Source organism: Triturus cristatus, chromosome 2_2 (assembly GCF_964204655.1).
Source record: "Triturus cristatus chromosome 2_2, aTriCri1.1, whole genome shotgun sequence".
Lineage (NCBI taxonomy): Eukaryota > Metazoa > Chordata > Amphibia > Caudata > Salamandridae > Triturus > Triturus cristatus.
In genome coordinates this window covers 782,631,637-782,650,829 of record NC_140582.1, presented here as the reverse complement: position 1 = coordinate 782,650,829, position 19,193 = coordinate 782,631,637, and the positions used below count along the sequence as shown (strand labels likewise).

The 19,193-nt window shown below is 44.6% G+C and overlaps 1 protein-coding gene across 2 annotated transcripts in view; it reads left to right on the top strand.

The window, feature by feature from the left end:
• The window catches only part of PAICS (phosphoribosylaminoimidazole carboxylase and phosphoribosylaminoimidazolesuccinocarboxamide synthase), a 417,483-nt gene that overhangs the window by 369,833 nt on the left and 28,457 nt on the right, over nucleotides 1-19,193 (top strand). For both annotated transcript variants that reach the window (XM_085642046.1, XM_085642047.1), the window contains 2 exons: nucleotides 14,703-14,882; nucleotides 14,989-15,102. In XM_085642046.1, the coding sequence (XP_085498172.1) occupies nucleotides 14,703-14,882; nucleotides 14,989-15,102 (294 nt within the window). The remainder of the gene's footprint in view (nucleotides 1-14,702; nucleotides 14,883-14,988; nucleotides 15,103-19,193) is intronic.

Sequence of the window (19,193 nt, the reverse complement as noted above, 5' to 3'; positions counted from 1 at the left end):
CCTTTATAGGGAACGTCCTTTTAAATAAAACAGAGTAAAACCTCGTGCTGGTTTTGGCACGTATTAAATGCCCCAAAAGTACCTGGTCTACTTGCGGCTGTTTTTTAGTGGGTTTTGTGGACCCACTCGCCCATGTCCATTTGATTAGTTTCACCAACTGGAAATTCCACATACAAATGTTTTTTATGGGATACCGCACCGGGCTTCTTGTTCTCGGAGCAGTTTATTTAAGTGACATTTCTCAGTTTGTGTCTTTTTAGGTCTCGCCTGAGCCAGCGCTTTAGCGCTGCTCTCGCGAGAGCTTTTGTAAAAGGGGGATCTGGAAGTGCAAACGAGTGCTTTTCAGGCCTCCAAATACAGTGCATGTGCGCCGGGCGCGCGCACCATTTGGCAGCCTGAAAAGCACTGCGTGATCACTTTCACGGCTGCTTTGATGTCCTCAGTGAGCCGCGCGGCCACTGAGGACATCAAAGCGGCCGCAAACGTGCACACCATTTGCCACCCCCTCCCTTATCCCACTTCCTGCTTGTTAACCCTTTAAGGAACTCGTTTCAATGTTCATTTCTTATATCCTTGCAAAACTCAGAGCCTCTTCAACCACTGGTCCGTGGCCAGTTTAGGCTGAAAGAAAACGACGTAAGATTGTAACCATTGTGAAAATGCTGAACATGTTCCAATGCGCCCATTGTTCAAACTGAAGTCCGATCTGGAGAAAACCTTGTATCTGCCTCGAGTAACCGCAGCACAAGGGTTGATGTTTTCTTTGCTCCAAGACTTCCTGTGCTTCGGAAAGAGCCAGTGTTATTTTAAGAAAACATTTTTCCTCTGCGTTTATTTTTGTATTAATAGTTTCCTTAAGTGAAGACCAGACGCCACTGTGTGCTCCAATCTATTGCCTTGCTTTTATTTGTATTTTTTCCTCCAATACAAGGACCTCTCTTCTACACTTCTTCATAAGGGAGGCACGTCTATAAATAGCTACAAACTAGGAGGTGCCCTTCTGTTTATCCTCTCTGCGACTGCGGGGGCGTACACTGACTCCAAGGCACAAGGACAGCCTTCAGCCAGACGCACGTCGGGACCTGTAGTTTCAGTGCTCCAGTTGTAACTGCTGTTGCGCCCTCGTGACCCGGATCCAGCCCACCAGACTGCTGACGAGAGAGGCTAGCACCTGGATAAAGCAGCAAGCGAGCTCCGATTTACCTTAACCCCATTTGCTAGAGACGAACCAGTTGCCAGCGGATGAAAGAAGCAAAGCCTTCTGGAAGGAATTTCGCAGGTGTCCACGGCCCCCTCTCCAGGCTGTCACTCAATTCAGCATGGCTAAAGGCGACGTCGTAGCCGAGAACAATATTAACCCCTCGTTAACCCCGCACCTCTTTGAGTGATGCATTCCAAACCTTTGGGAGCCATAAAAATAGTCTCGAAGCAAAATTCCCTACGAGACTCGAAGGCTGGCGAAATGTTCCCTAAATGTCTGCTACAATGTGCATGAACGTCAGAGGTATTTACACTGCAAAGTACAAGGCACTATTTTACACCTTAGAGTACATCAAATACATACAAATTAATTTCTCCATCCCCTTGATGCACAACTTTCTTTTTGTTTTTTTCTTTTCACCGCAGTTTTTTAAAACCAAAAAGACACGTGTAAAGTTTAGTCAGAACTCAAAATGCAAACCCAGTCCACTCGGCAATGCCAAATCTTTAGTTTTTCTGTGACTGAAGGTTTCTTCTCATCAACTTGGATTTGAATTACTACTGACACTTTATAGAAGGCAAACTTGCTAGAAGCTTTGCGATGCAGGCCCAAAGAAGTGTCTTACCGAGCATCAAACTGCCTGTAGCAAGAAGAAATTTAGGCGAATTAAAGACCTCACCAAGAGGCCTAGCTTTTTGTTTCAAAATGCCTATCTGCCAGAGTTTGTGACCGGAACACAGGGCGCCATTCATCGCCTGCCCTCCCGGACACGGGCTTGTGCTCTGAAATTCAGCCCAGACTCACTCTTTTTTTTTACGAAAAAAAATGTACAATTGGAATTAGCGTGTGCAGGAAAGGCAGTGTGCTGGCTATTGAGCACGTTGCTTATAGAAAAGCACTACCTAGCAAGCTGCGGGTGGGTTGATTCCAGTCCCCAGCACTGGTAACAAGAGCCCCATTTTCTGTTTGCGGGCGTACCAGACCCTCCTTCTCCATTGGCCGGCTGTTTGCCTGCATGTTTGCAGCAGCGTTTTCACTGTTTTTGTCTGTCTTGCCAAGGGGGCAGCAGAGAGCGAATCCGAAAGGCACCTCCATGGTGCCGTAAAGCTGCCCCCCTCCCCCAGTGGCATATTGCATTGCAGTCCCATGGCCAAGCCAACAAGCATTGGCTTACCCAATAGGTCACGCCTTTGGGACCTTATAAGTGTTTAGCTATGCAACAGTTTATTTTGTTGCAACAAGGATATTGTGCTGCATAACTAAATACTTATAAGGTCCCAAAAGCGAGACCTATTGGCTATGCCAATGCTTGTTTTTTTTTTTGGCAGCTGTTAGATTCTATTGAATTTCCCGCCTGTGGCCGTTTTCCATCGCGTTTGCACGAGTATTAACAGAATCACACCTGCACTAATCATTTCATGCATTATTTGTCCGCTTTCACTTTACCTATTGTATTTCAGACTTGTATAGCGCACTGTAACCCTACAGGCATCCTGGCGCTGCAGTACATATACCTATAACGATAGCAACTGGAAATATGGAGCAGTATTTAAGTTTTCTTTTATAAGAAACAAATTTTGGCATAACGCCCATTTTGTTATAGTATTTCATTATTTTGTCATTTTTACACATTACATGCTATCTAAGTAAATGACACCTTTTGTAGGACTGGTTTAACACCCAAATGCGGCAGTGGACAACTGAGGGAGAATCAGTCAACCCATGTAAAGGGCCTACACTGCACAGGGGCACATTTCCATGCTTTTACCAACTTTTGATCCGTTTCGGCTAGAAACAGAATTTTTTGGTAGCATCAGCAAATTGTGCTGCATATGATGGATTGTGTGGCAAATTCGGTAAATCTGTAATTGTGGGAAATGCAGCAGAATCACTGCTGGGGAGCCCGAGGGTGCGGGGAGCTGGGGCGGCCGAGGGTGTGGGGACTGGGAGCGGTGAGGGGAGTGGGGACGGTGAGGGGAGCTGGGACAGCGCGGGAACGTAGTCTGTAGCAGTGTGGGGAGCTCTGGGACAGTAGCGGGCGTTAAGGGAGGCTGACTCAGAACAGAGCAAGGCTGAGAGGGGACTGAGTCTAAAGTAGGGCAGTGAGGGGGTACGGATAGAACTGCTAGATACTGAGCCGAAGGACGCTGTGAGTGAGGTCTGCTGTAGCAGGCAGGGCAGTGGTACCTTGAGTGGGCAGAGACCGGAAAGGCCGTAGCGCCTGTCTGGAGCTCTGTGAAACTCTGCCCATCCTGTGAGTGAGGTCTGCTGTAGCAGGCAGGGCAGTGGTACCTTGAGTGGGCAGAGGCAGGAAAGGCCGTAGCGCCTGTCTGGAGCTCTGTGAAACTCTGCCCATCCTCTGCCAGCCATGCCATTCCACATCCTCAATATTGCCAAACCAAGTGTCTACTGTGCTCCCCTCCAAGCACTGCACCCCACACCCCCCTCACGCCTGCTTTGCTAAAGCCAACTTATCCTGGCGCACCTTACTTTTTCTTTGGAGGGGGAGGGTTATTAGTGTACGCCTTTCTTCTCCCTCCGCTCTCACGCCCTCTCTACTCCCACTGTTTCTTCTCAGAGGTCATTAGCAGCTGAAGTTAAAAAGATGAATATACCCCCCCCCCCGCCTGTATAACAAACTCCTCTTAATTAGGCCCCAACCTTTTTTTCTGATGCACTTGTTTCTTGACCACCCCCCTCTGCCCCCCCTTTCTATGGCTTCACTGCAAAGTGGGGCATGGCACGGAGCAGGTAGGCCCCAAAATGTACATCTAGGTGGGGGTGGTGTGCGGAGTCAGTCTCCCTCCATCACACTTCTATTTTCCCTCCCACCGCATCGGGTGCATTGTGCCCTGTGACTGTTTTGTAGATGCGGGTTTGTGTTCCTACCTCCCTGTCCTTCCGATACCTCTTGGCTCCTCAAACACACCCACAAGTTTGCAACAAAAAGAAAAGGTCGACGGACTACTTCTGCACCTCACGCAAGTTTCCAATTGTTCCTGTGCAACAAGCCCTAGCATCAGCCGTCCAGTGACACCCCTGTAATCCAGGTCCTTTATGAAGCAAGCGATAGGCGTGCGCAGGGTAACAAGTCCACAAAATAATAGTATATTTCCAAAAAGCCTTTTTTTTCCATTCTTTTAAGGTATAGACACTTTAGAACTCAGCCAACGCGTTTCGTTCTCTCATATAGAACTTCATCAGGCTCGTAGGGACAATTGCCCTCACGAGAAACACATAGGGCTGTAAGAAAATTTCGGCAGTGGGATGATAGGATACGTACCAATCAGGGCACTCGGAACGTCGGACTGGCTTTTAAAAGGCCTTACTTGGCCATGGGGAACTCCCTTTCTTACTCCAGAGTTACTACCTATTTCCATGCCTACGGTCTAATTATACAGAATTTGGGAACATCTGTTAGCATTCTTTGTTGGCCTACACAGCTCTATTCGCACACTGATTTGTTGCGTGACATTACAACTCTACCTATGGATGCATTCTTGATTTAGGTATTTTGGCCTCATTAGGTCTCTACACTACAATCCCCTCCCCGGGGCTACCGGATTTAAATGCGAGGGGCTAAGTGACCTCACCCCCCCCCCCCCCCCCCATGCAGCCTCGGACTGCCACCTCCCTGGGGCTATATTGAAAATTAAAGTGTGGGGGGTCTCTGCAAACGTGCCTCCTGGGGCACTGCTGCTCAGGGATGAAGTCCACTTTTATCCTGAGGTCTCGTAGTCTGCCTGGAGGTGCGTTTGCAGAGTAGTGGGCAAAGGGGGCGTGACCTGTTATTAGAATTTAACAATCCTGCTGTGTGGTACTCACTGGACCTAATAGGAGGGGTAGTTGGCCCCCAAGGAAGTCCTTGGGGGTGGGGGGGGGGCCCAACTACCCCTCTTGTTACCTCCAGTAAGTCCCAAACAGTAGAATTGCTAACACATCCTCGGAGGCCACGCCCCCTTTCTTCACCACTCTGCAAACGCATCTCCAGGCACACTTCGGGATGGGGGATGAAGTCCACTTTACTTCTAAGGGACTTTGGGGGCCAAGAAGCCCTCCTGGTACCTCCTGTAAGTTCTACATAGCAGAATTCCTAAGCGCTAGTCAGAGGCCCAGCCCCCCTTCTCCACCACACTGCAAAACGTGACTACTAGTGAAAGAAGCATTTGCAACGTAATAGGTTTTGCATTTGCAAGAGTTAGAGCTATTGGCATTGTACATTTTTTTTTTTTACTAATGTTTTTGGGTGTAGTGGATGCATGTTGTGTGTAGTTGAATTATGTGGAATGTTAAGTGAAATTATGTGGATAGAAAGTATGTGGTATTTAGTGTATAGGAATTGTGTAGAGTGGGAATGTGTGTTGTGGAGAGTAATTATGTGGTATTGTAGTCTGTGTTGTGGAGTGGTAATCTCTGGTTTAGTCTTCCTCGTTTCCATAGACGCTCAAGTATAAACTCAATAAGACTATAAAAAAAAAAGGAGCACTTCTTGACCTAGTCGGGGTTATGAGCCGGGCACTGGAATTATGTGACTGTTTGGCTGCACCAATTGTCAAATAATTGAATATTTGGCAAATGCGGAAAATGTTTAATCTGCTGCATAATCTGCTGATTTAAACAAAAAAAGGCTAGTTTTGAGCTCAAATGTTCCCAAAAATGCACCTTCCCCTGTTACAGCTTGGTGGTAGGCCCTTTGCAAAAGCTGGAATGGTCATGTGTTATTGCTAAATTGGTACTAATGGTGCACAAACCACTCTTCTTTCTGTGCCCGTCTTGCCTCTTTCTGCATTTCTCTTCCATCTTTCTGCACCTTTCTTCCTCTTTCTGCACCTCACTGTCTTATTTCTGCACTTCACTTGCCTCTTTCTGGATTTCCCTTGCCCCTTTCTGCACCCATTTTGCACATCTGTTGGTTCTTTATGCACCCCTTTTGCCTGTTTCTGTAACTCGCTTGCATCTTTCCATAGTTCTCTTGCCTCTTTCTGCACCCGTCTTGCCTCTTTCGGCACACTTCTTGCCTCTTTCGGCACCTCTGACTTCTAGGTAGTTTTAATCCCCCTGCCCTATTATGTACTAGGGCCTTACAGGGGAGGTCATGCCAATCACAGGGGTACTCCAACCCATAGTGTACCTTAGTGTATGTTGGTGTATTCTAAGTGCCTTTCAGAATAGCACTGGCTCCTGGCCTGGTTAGTTGGTCAGTTACCACCAGTAACAGTCGCAAAAATTTGGGGGCACAGGATGTTTTTGCAACAAAGCTTCTTTCTGCACCTCTGTTGGTTCTTTCTCCATATCTCTTGCTTCTTTCTGCACCTTTGTGGACTTCTGTTGCATCTTTCTGCACATGTCCTACCTCTGTAGGAATAGTTAGAAATTAGCATTTAAATCTTTGCAAAAATTCACTGAAACGGTTTTAAGTGGTGTTCTAGTTAGTTGGACATTTCACTCGTACAAAACCAGAGAAATTCTGCTGTTTTAGTAACTTGAGCAAACTATCTCGCGCCACCCAATGCACTGCTGATGACGTCACATATTACATCATTGAAGACATGGTCAGTGACATCAATGACATCTCAAATGACATCACTGATGACATTATCCACGTGATAATCTGATGCACCTTCTCATACCCGAATATAACCTTTGATGCACCCACTCTAAAATACAGACTACCATTTTCAAAACCATAGACCCACAAACACCAGTTACTACATACCCACTCGCTGATTCCTAGGTCTTCACCCATGCAGTCATTCACCCATGCAGTCTCACACCGCCACTCGTAGTTACTCACACACACCTAGTCAGTCATGCAAAGAATGAATCACACTCCCATTTACTCACCTGTACAGTTATACACACACCACCTCACTTATTCATACAGATACTAACCCATACTTACACTCATACTATGACTGATACAAGCACACTCACCCATACAGCCACTCTCACAATCCCTTGCTCACATAGTCATTTATATTCTCCAACACTCACATATACTGACTTTCACATATGTAGTTAGTCACACTGAGATCTATTCACTCACCAACACACCCATATATACACACAATCACACATGCAGTCTGAACCCATACACCCAGTGAATCGCCCACTCCAAAATCTCTGCACTGTCACACACTCCACCCACAGACACCCAGGTACCAATACAGATACTCAGACAACCAATCAATAACCCATATAGACGCTCATATAGCTACTCACCAACCCATGCAGCTGCTTACACACCAACTAACAGACTGATGCAGACATTCACACAGTTTAGTCACTAACCCATGCATTCAGTAAGACACGTTTAATCAATCCCTTAGTCACACACCTACTAAATCATCCATTCAGACACTCATACACCCACTTATTATTCAATACACCTTGGCATTCACATATATAAAACATTTAAACTTTACAGAAAGTCACGGGTGATGTCGTCCGCAGTGCATTGCGGGGGCACAAGTTAGCTGAACGAATTTCTCTGGTTTTCTACGAGTGAAATGTCCAACTAACGAACGTCCCTGACACCTATGGTTTTTTCAGTGAATATATATTCACTGAAAAAAACCATAGGTGTCGGACGTTATAGTTGGACATTTTTCTCATACAAAACCAGAGATTCGGCCATTAGTTAGTAGAGCGTACTATAGCTTGCACTTGCACTGCTGATTACGTCACTGACATCATCCAGTGAATGTGTATTTCTTTAAAGTTTAAATGTTTTATATGCCATGGTGTATTGAAGAATGAGTGGGTATATAAGTGTCTGAATGGATGATTTAGTAGGTATGTGACTGATTGTATAAGTGACTGATTAGGCGTATTCTACTTAATGCATGGGTTAGTGATTTTAACTGTCAGTTGGTGTTTAAGTGGCTGCATGGATTGGTGAGTAGCTACATGACTGTCTATGGGTTATTGATTGGTTGTCTGAGTATCTGTATGGGTGCCTGAGTCTTTGTGAGTGGGTGGGGGTGGATGACTGTGCATAGATGGAGTGGGTGATTTCACTGGGTGTATGGTTCAATAGTGTATCTGTAAAGGACTGTATGGATGGATGGGTGGGTGAATGGATGTCCAAGTGGTATGTGTGTAACTACATATGTGAAGGAGTAAAAGTGTTGGGGTATATAAATGACTACGTGATTGTGAGTGGCTGTATGGAGGAGAGTGTGCTTGTATGAGTGATTGTAAAAGAGTAAGTATGTGTTAGTATTTGTATGGATGAGTGGCGGTGTGAGTGTATGTATAGGTGTGAGTGCATATGATAGTACTGTATTGATCAGTGACTGCATGTATGAGTTACTGTATGGGTGAATGAGTGGATGTGTTGACCTAAGAATCGGGGAGTGTGTATGTAGTAACTGGTATTGATGCGTCTATGGTTTCGAAAATGGTAGTCTGTATTTTAGAGTGGGTGTATCAAAGGTTATATTGGGGTGTGAGGCGGTGCATCAGATCAACACATGGATGTCATTTGAGATGTCATCAGTGATGTCACTGAACATGTCATGAGTGATGTAATGTGACTTCCTCAGCAGTGCATTAAGCGGGCGCAAGTTATAGTTTGCTCTACTAACTATAACGGCCGAATTTCTTTGGTTTTGTATGAGTGAAATGCCCAACTATGTCCCTGAAACCTATGGGTTTTTTCAGTGAATTTCTAAGGGTTTTTAAATGCTAATTTCTAACTGTAACGTCCCTGAAACCTATGGTTTTTATAGTGAGAAAAAAATGTGTATATAATCTCCTGCAACCCTGACTATTTTGCGCTGAGATTAGTTTAACAATTGAAACCTGGCAGTGTTGGCAGCCATCTTGCGACTCAAGTCACAGGAAAACATTGAAGGAAAAGGGGGCAGGGTAGAATCACCCCTGACCCCAATGTATTTTTTTTTAATAGCAAAGCACGGTCTCCTACACTTAATTTCTAATTGCCCCCGGGTGGGTGTGTCTGTGTATATATAATCTTGATCGCCATTATAGTTGGTGAGCTAACTATCGAGCTCCCACAATGCACTGCTTATGACCTCTCATATTAAATCACTCCTGACATGGTCACTGACGTCGCTGATGACATCTGGTGACCTTTGTCTAATTTGAGTGTTATATACCAAGGTGTATTGATGATTCAATTAGGTATTGCAGTGAATGTATGGGTGACTGGTTGTGTGAATGTCTGTAACTGTCAGTTGGTGAGTGGGTATTTGATTGGTTGTATGGGCGAGTGATTAGTTGTCTAAGTACCTGTATGGTTGTCTGAGTCTCTGGGTGATGACTTGTATGGATGGGTGAGTCTGTGGCTGTATGGGTCAGTGAGTGCATGTGCATGTGTGTGTGGATGTCAGTAGAATATGGTTGAGTAACTAGGTATGTGGAAGACACTGACTGGACGAGTGAATGTGAGTGACTATATGGTTGAGTCTGTGCTTGTGTTAATATAGGTGAGTGAGCAGGTGTTAATAATTGTGTGTAACTGTATGTGTGAGTAAGTGGCTTTGTGATTGACTGCATCGGTGAGTAGCTCTCTGGGTGAGTGACTGTGTGGCTGTATTGGTGTGTGGGTGGTGGTATGGATGAGTGATCTATTAATCAGTGAGTGGCTGTGTAAGTACTTGTGTGTGTGTACAGGTTTGATAATGGTAGTTGGAGTGGGTGTATGGTTATATGGGTGTGTCAGATTCTGTGGATGTCCATGTCATTTGAGATGTCATCACTGTCACTGACATGTCATGGGTGATGTAATATGTAGCGGGTGTGGGGAGCTGGTGGGTGGTACACTGCGAGAACTTGTGGTGCGTGTGGGTAGTACCGCCTGCGCGCCATGGGGTAACCATGGATGCGTGTGCACAAGGATTATTATGTCAGGGCTATTTTTTATTATTTTTTGCATGAAGGGAGGCTCCTGATCGGATTGTTACTGAGTGTTATGTGACATTGCTCAATGCATATATTTGCAAATGTATCCTGTCAACGAAACCTTAAAATGCCAATAAAAATGTGTTAAAAAAAAAATGGGTGATGTAATCCCGTTATGTAGTTCTTACAGGGTGTACCAAGACTGGTTATTGGCCCCCAAGGTCCCTCAGGAGTTAAGTGGACTTAACCAGCAGTGCACTTTGAGCTGCATCTGCAGAGTGGTGGCAAGAGAACATGGCCTCCGAAGACCTCTCAGCAATCCCGCTGCATGGGACTTACTGGAGATAACCGGGGTAGTTAACCCCCAAGGACGTCCAGAGAGAGAGAGAGAGGAGGGGGGGGGGAGCAGGGAGCAACTACCCCTCAAGTTACCTCCAGTAAGGCCCACGCAGCAGGCTTGAGAGTTTGTCCGAGCCCACGCCCCCTTTCTCCACCATCATGGTAACGCGCTTGGTGCACTATTTGTTGGGGGAAGAAGTCCACTTTAGTTGTGGGGCCCTCAGGAGTGCAGTGGAATTATTTCCCCAACCACAGCACACCAAGAGGCGTGTTTGCAGCGTGGGAGACAGGGGACGTGGTTTTAAGTCCTCAACATCCTGCTGTCTGGGTGGTACTGGAGGTAACGGAAGGGGTTCTTGGACCCTTCACTTCATAGGGGACTTCATTCTCCAACCACCACTGCGCTAAGAGGCGCGTTTGCAGAGTGGTGGTAAAGGGGGCGTGAACTTCAGCAATTTGCTGGAGGCTTAATAAAATTAAGGGAGCGGGCTGCATGGCTCCCCCTTCCCTGGGCTCTTTTCAGCCATGGGCACCCACTCCCCCCTGGGCCTGCATAGATGTGTACATTTTGTTTTTAACAAAATGTAAGGGGGACTGCACGGCTCCACTTCCAAGCCAATGTTGGCCCCAGGGAACTCATCTGCCAGGGCCTGGCCTGTGGTTTTACACTTCTAGGACCATGGGGGGGAGGTGTGGGGCCTGAAGGCCCTTTTTGTCAAGGCCTGCTCCACATCTCCTGCGGGAGACTGTATTGCTTTTAACACGCAAAGGAGCTGCTCACGTGCTCTTGCTTGCTCAAAGTGAAGCACTATTTGCTATGGCATGGTGGGAGTTGTGCTCCTGCTATGCCATATCTATACTATCTCAAGGCCCCCTCATTACATTTGCCCTGGTGAGGTGGCGTTCCCCAGCGGAGGCCCTTATTTGCCCCAGGAGGTGGTGGTCCCCAGGACGCGGCGGGGGGTTGCCACATGGGCACAGCCCGCATTACTACATAAACTGCCCCAGGATCTGGCCCACCCCGAATCTTTATTCAACTAAGAGCGGGAGATGTATATATCATCGCACAGTCGCTGGTAGTTATAGTCCGGATGTAGTTTCCATAGGAAGAGCGCTTTTCTTATTTGGCAATAACTAACCTCGTTTGACTAATCTTCGTGAAAGCTAGTTTGAGACTCACTTCAAATGCAATCTTAAACTGCAGGGTGATCTGTCAAGTGGGGCAGAGAAAAAAAGGGGATGTCACGATTTGTAACTTTTTTTTATTTTATATATATATATATATATATATATATATATATATATATATATACACTGAAAAAACCATAGGTTTCACACATGTTATAGTTAGCGGAAATTTTACTGATAAAAAACCAATGAAATTCCCCCGTTCTAGTTAGTGCAGGCAACTATCTCACGCGACCGCAATCCTCTGCTGATGCTAATACTGTATTTAGACACTTATTTACCCATGTCTTCTTCCATACATTTTTAGCTATACATATATTACAAATATTTTTTTTTCATAAAGACACATATGTCATCAGCAGAAGATTGCGGTCGCGTGAGTTATAGTTGCCTGCACTAACTAGAACGGGGGAATTTCATTGGTTTTTTCAGTAAAATTTCCGCTAACTATAACATGTGTGAAACCTATGTTTTTTTCAGTGAATTTGCAAGGTTTTTTAAATGCTAATTCCTAACTATAACGTGTGTGAAACCTATGGTTTTTTCAGTGAATTTGTACGGTTTTTTAAATGCTAAGTTACTTTACGCCATTCGTGGCGTGCGCGCCCACTTAACGCAGTTCGTTCCGTTCGCGCACAGTGAGCACGCGGTGCGCTTCGCGCACCCACTTTACGCAGTTAGTGCCGTGCACGCACGGTGGGCACGCGGTGCGCTACGCGCACCGCGTGCCCACGTTACGCTAGATGGGCCATGTACGCACGATGCGCTTCGCGCACCGTGCGCACATAGAGGACATATGATGCACTTCGTTTTTGAAAGGTAATATTTTAATTTTTACACGGGGTGGGGTGAGTGGATTTTTTTTATATATATATATTTTTACCGTACGCGTACGGTAAGCGTAATCGGCGAAATTAGCGAAAAAATAAAAATTCCATTTTTGGCCTTGGGGGATCTTTGGGGACTCCCTCAACATGGCTAGGTGTTTTGGAGCTGTCCAAACAGCCCCTTTACATGTTTTTGGTCTTTGTATTTTAATCATCACTCTCAGTGCGAGAGAGAAAATGGCGGCCGCCGATTCCTGGTTTCGGCCGATTCGAATGTTTACTAAGATCTAAGAGCCAATCAGAATCGCGCACGCCACCGTACGCGTACGGTAAGCGTACCGTAAGCGCACCGTAAGCTGGCTCAGATATATATTGATTTAAAGGCTATTTTCTCAGAATCTACTGAACAGATTTACACCAAACCTACAAAAGGCACTTCCTTGACCTGAGGACTACCTCTCTGCCAAATTTCTAGTAATTCTGTTCAGCCGTTCGGGCTGTAGCTGTGTCTAAAGGTCCTATGGAAAAATGCATGGGAAAAATGCGTTTTGGGACCCCCCTTTTATCTCAGCCCCCGCTTGACTAATCCCCCCCGAGACTTTCAGGGTAGGAGCGGAGCGTAGCGCCCCACCTATTTTGAAAAATTCGCGAGGATTCGTCGACCGGTGCCAAAGTTATTCAAAATAGAATGTTGCGGATTTCCTATGGAAACGTGGTCCTAACTATGGTCGCCAGTAGGTTATATATATATATATATATATATATATATATATATATATATATATATATCCAGTCTCCCGCTCTTCGTTGAATATCTCTCAAAGTTTACAGGGACGTTCTAGTTGGGCTAAGGCTTCACTTGTACAAAACGTGTGAAATTCAGCAGTTAAGTAAGCTAACTCGCGCTTCCCCCCCCCCCCCCCCCCCCCCCTGCACTGCTTATGACCTCGCATAGTACATCACTCATGACATGGTCGGTCGAGTTGCTGGCTTTTAGTTTTCTACTTCTATTATTTAAGAATTGGGGCCCAGCCTGTAGTGTGGGTGCCCTGGTCCCACCCAGCGCACCCACTTTTGAAACCTTGCCGACCGCAGGGAGAGCCTGAAGTCCCCTGCGGTCCCTCCAGGCTGCCCACTTCCTGCAGGAGCTAGCATCGCTTTGAGACCCAGGGAGCTGCTAACCTACTGCTCCCTGGTTTCCAAAGCAATGTCTGTTTCCCTGCAGGCAGGGAAACATACCTGCGCTTTTTTTCATCAAGCAAGAGCACTTCCTTGTCTCGCTTGCTGAAAGCAGAATGGAGTTTGCTATGGCTTGGCTGGAGCTGTGCTCCTGCCAAGCCATAGCAAACTGCAATGTCCTGGGGTGGGCACTCTGGTTCAAGTGGAGTCCCAAGATGGCTGCCAACACTTCCTGGTTGAAGTATTGGCAGCCAGTAAAATTTTAGTAAGATCCAGGAGTCCACTGCAAGAACTGGTGTCCCCAGATGTGTTTTAAATTTAATTTGTCCGAAACCGCTGAACAGATGTACACTAAATCACAAGCACTTTTTCTGGACCAATATCTAGCTTTCTGCCAAATGTGGTGTAATTCCCCTCAGTTTGGGCTGTAGTATCGTTCAAAAACTGAAATCCCCATGGACATAACCTTTCTCCACAGCAAAGTTCTTGTACGATGTGGGCACTCCAAGGTAAGAAGGAGCCTTGTTCACGATGACAAGCGCCATTACTCAAATTCATTATGTATTACACAACAATCAGAAGGAAACTAAGGTAAAAAGCATACCAAGTAGCAATGTTAAGCACCATCTTTTAACACGCAAATGCCTCTGATTCTAATTCGTACCAGGGCTTTTCTGATTGAAATTGTTTTAATACAATTGTTCAATAATCAATTCTTTATTATTGTACCTCTTGATTAAGTACGTTAATATTATCAAAGAAACCAGATTAATAAAAAAAATCATTTAACTGGTTCAGTCGTAAATAATGGCCATGTATGAAATTTGAATGGCTAAAACATACTTCCATCACTGTCCTTTTGCTAGTGCTAGAAAAAGGGATGGTGAAAGTAAACGGTAGAAAGAACTATTTTCCTAAAGTGATCATTTGCATGATTGGTTATGCGCTCAGTATATGGCGGGTCTCGATAGGGAGGATTTGGAACTATTCATATGCAGCATCATTATCTGCTCTTTTGCTGTCATCAAACATTTATTTTGTGGTTCTAATGAAGTACTTTTTAATACATGTTCTTTCACAGACTCTTTACTTTATTTCAGGATGATGCCAATAATGATCCTGAGTGGTCTGAAGCGCAGATGATCGCAGCAAAGTTTGTGTGCGCTGGACTTGAAATTGGCCAGACTGAGGTGGATATTATGAACCGTTCCACGCTAGCAATTTTTGAGGTCCTAGAGAAGGCTTGGGCAACTCAGGACTGTACATTGGTGGACATGAAGGTAACGAAAACCAGAAGATCTTGTCCAAAAAATATGCTTTTGCTATTTAGAGCTGCGACTGTGGGTTCTGTTCCTTCGTTCACATACATATTCTGTCTTTAAACAGATTGAATTTGGTGTAGATGTATCAAAACAAGAAATTGTCCTTGCTGACGTTATTGACAACGATTCTTGGCGTCTCTGGCCATCAGGTGATCGGAGCCAGCAAAAGGACAAGCAGGTCTGTATTTTGGCAGCTTCTTTGTTGCAGGTTTTTGTTTATTTGTAAGGTGTTATATGAACTCTTCATAGTTCCTAAAATTCTTTTAGCACGAAATGTGCTTGAGAGGTCTGTTCCAGTGATCAGTTGCCTTCTCAATGCATCTTATTGCTTCTCAGAATATAATTTACAATTAAATTTTTCTTCACTTGCATTCTCCGTAATGTATGAACTCTATTACCACCCATGTAGACCTCCCCATTTCACTCTTCACTGTACTACATTTCTCTGACCCGTTACTGTTATTGTGTAATTATTTTATATCTAAAGCTAGGCAGTTTGTCATTTGCATATCTTTGGCTACTGTACTCAATCTTCGGTAATTTCCCCCAACAGTTTTCTAGATATAGATTATTCTATTAGAAAATGGGTATCGGATTTCTCTTCAGACGCATGCAGTTTAGCCCAAATCCTAGAATTACTTAGTCAATTAGGGTTCAAGTCTGAATATGTACTAGCTTATAGGAAGTTGATTACATTCCCCTTTTGGCATTAAGAAGCTAATATTCCTAAATGAAGTGCTTGTCAATTGCTTTCTATTTTGCACTCGCCACATCTTTAGGGTTTACGAAGGAATATATTCATAAATGTCTTAAGTATTGGGAGTTATTTTTTTCCACCTTACAAAAGCGAAAGAATCATCAGTTGCTGAATTATTTGATGTAAAATGGAACCTACTCAAGTCCTCGTGCCATTATGGTTAGGTTGAATAGCTCATATTTTCATACTTGAAGCTTAATGTGCACCAAAGCTTCTTGGTGCTATTAAAACATACGAAATACCATAACCAAGTACTGATAGGTCATTGATTTGTGGGGTACACACTAGTGTACTAGCTCTCCATGAAAAATTTGTTTAACCTAGCTTGGACCCTTTCCTCATTTGACCTGGTTATAACGTTATCAGTTGTTGGAAGTGTGTGGTGTGATCTTGTCAGGATTCCTCCTTATTTATGGAACCAGTTAGTGTGCTCCACAGGGCTAGTAATACTGCTATCCCCCTCTTCTGCAGGGGAAAATACTCTGCTACGAAACCAGCAGGTGGACTGCTCTCCAGTCAGACTTTAGCATTCTGCCACTTGCCATGAGTAGATCTGATATGCCAAGTCAATCCGCATATAAACCCTGCCCCTGGCATGAGCGGTGTTCAAAGTTGGGTGCCTTCTTCGTTTTACCTGAGTATGGTAACCTCTCGGTACTCGGAGTGGGAGCATGGTGTATCTGCAGCCTGAATTTGTTTAACTTATTTCTGTACTCCTTGATCGTGTAAGGACATCTTGTTTTGGCTGTACTCCTGTTGTGCCCAGCCATTATGGGAGGTAGTGTAATGTCCATGTGAGCCCTACTCCCTTTACCAGGGCAGGCAGCTCTGACTGGTGTTCATGTACCACCCTGGGTGTTTGTCCCACATCCTGGACCAGGACCGGCAACCTGGGAACTGGGAAATTGCTGAGATGTGTAGTCACCTGTCTGCTCTGTGTAGCTATCGGGCGAAAATGTTTGAGCAAAACGTAATTGGACATCAAACTGTGATCCAAAGACTTCTTGAAGCTGGTGGTGCATTTGTCCGTAATGCAAATAAGTAGCCACTTGGAAGTCTCAATCAGTGCAAGTATGATTAAGTCCCAGCATAGTTATAAGAACTAGGTAAGCATTCAGAAGAGAATGGTTGAGGACATGGAAGCCGTATTAATCGAGCAATATGCGCCATAGTTTTGAAGCGTTATGTCTATTCAAAACTAAAGGCGCTGCTTGGTCCTTTTTTTTTTTTTTAAATGATGTGCACTGCCTATTACTAGCGGTTTTATTCCCACGTTACTCTTAAAGAGTAAACCCTGACTGCTCGACTGGCTATTCCATGAAGTCAACATCTAAAAATGAGCTGCTCTCCGAGCTCCAGTATTACCATGTGCCTATGTATCTTATTTGGTATAATTCCATAAGCGGCCAGGGATATGCCCACACAAGGGAACCAAGCTTCAATTGACTGAAGATGCCCAAATAAGCAGAAACCGGTCTTGTATTGCTTGTGCCCTGATTCAGAGGCACTTGGGACTGCGCTGTATTGTAGCTGGATCAAGCTGACTTGCATGTGGCTGGATCTAATGTGAGGTGGCATGGTGGGCAAAAACATGATTGGTTGAAATGCTACCCTCAGCAAGTGCCAGTGGTTAGATTGCCAGAACTGGCCTGACAGCTCATCACCACATATAATGTCTTCAAATGTAAACTGTTTTTAATTGGAGATCTAATAAAGTTATGAATAGTATTAAATGTTGGGTCAGCTATTGCATGCAATTGTGAAATGCGAGACTTAATCCTAGGTTTATAAGTGTTTATAAATTGTATCTGCCTGTCCTAGCAGGGATCTGGTCATGTTCCCCCCCCCCCCCCCCCCCCCCCCCAAAGTTTTTTTTTTTTTTAATTTCAAAGTACTTACAATGTGAAACTAGAACAGCTGGACTGGTGGTACAGTGCAGCAGACTGCTGTACGAATAGGATTCAAACGGAGAATTCCCATCCTAACAGACTTTCTCCTAATTCAGTGTAGTCTCAATCTGTGGCATCCTATGTTGTGCAGGCCCATCCCAGGATGCACCTTTCCTAGGCGTGTTTGCTGAACTAGTCCCCAGTGTCTCAAATACATTCTGTAATCTAGTTGGTAATGTTACTATACATCTTTTTTTTTTGTGTGTGATAAGCAGGCCACATTTATTACTCCAATGTTAAACCACCAAGATCTCATTTTGTTCGAGTGGTCAAGGACCATAGATACGACATGGACGATCCTACAATATTATCTGATCTCTCAGCAAGCCCCAGTCAGGTTTATGAACTGTAATGTAAGGTTTCCAGGTAAGCCATCTCCTTCAATATCGAGCCTGCGAATCGCCTTGACGGTCAAACACTTGCTCAAAAGTTCAAATCCATTCCTCCACATGGGACAGGCACTAAGGATGTTTGATTAACACCATACCTTACTGTAAGCTGGGTTTGACTAGGTAATTCTGTTGAGGGAAAACTAAGGTTGAGACCAGCTATGGAAGATAAAAAAAAAATAAACATGATTAACTTGCAGACTATCGCAACACCAAGTGCATGCTTGGTTGTCAGTGGAGGAAGGTATTGTGTCCTCCGCTGACGCTCAAAACTAAAGTCTTCCACTTGGCTTTCTGCCATCAGACTTAATCTAACCCCCAAAAAGAAATCTGGAGGGTTCACTGAGGGCAGGAACTAAAACTTTTGTTGTCCTGTGCAGTGTGATTGGACAATATTAGATCTCCCCTCCCCCCACCCCATAATTGTGAATTTGGGCTAAATAGAACGTGCCGAACGGCCCCTTCTATCTCTAACTAATTTTGGTTCAGCCAGAATTTTTTTATTTATTTTTTTGGGTCTCTTGATATGTTTTCACTGGATAAATTGTCGTATTTGGTAAGAGAACAAGCATTTGCAATGCAATAGGTCTTGCGTTTGTTGGAGTTTATGCTATTGGAATTGCAAATGTGCCTTTTATCAGTTTTGAAAAACACAAAGGCAGTGTCATTTACAATGCCAATAGCTCAAAAACCCTCTTGGTATGGCAGGGCACAGGCAGAAGGGCAGTCCTCTTGGTGCAGCAGGGCACCAAACCTATTACATTTAATGAGAACATTTGGTTGGGAGCAGGTAGAAATAAGTGAATCCAGTATTACCCTAGGGGAGAGGTAGGTGTTGCAGTACAATTTTTAAAGTTGAGTTTTTCGCTACCAGGACACACACAACCTAAAAGTGCATGTCCAACTTTTTAGATGCAATGCACCCTGTGATGTGGGATGTTAAGGGCTGCGCTAGAGATGACCTTTATGTATTAAAAGGAGATTTAGGCTTGACAAGCAGTTATTTTTGCCAAGTGTAATTTGCAGTTTAAACTGCACTACAGGCTGCAAATGGCAGGCCTGTGATATGATTGAGACTACTTAAAGTGGGTGGCACAATTAGTTCTGCAGGCCTACCAGTAGCTTTTAATTTACCATCCCTGGGTATATGGTATACCACTTTACTAGGGACTTA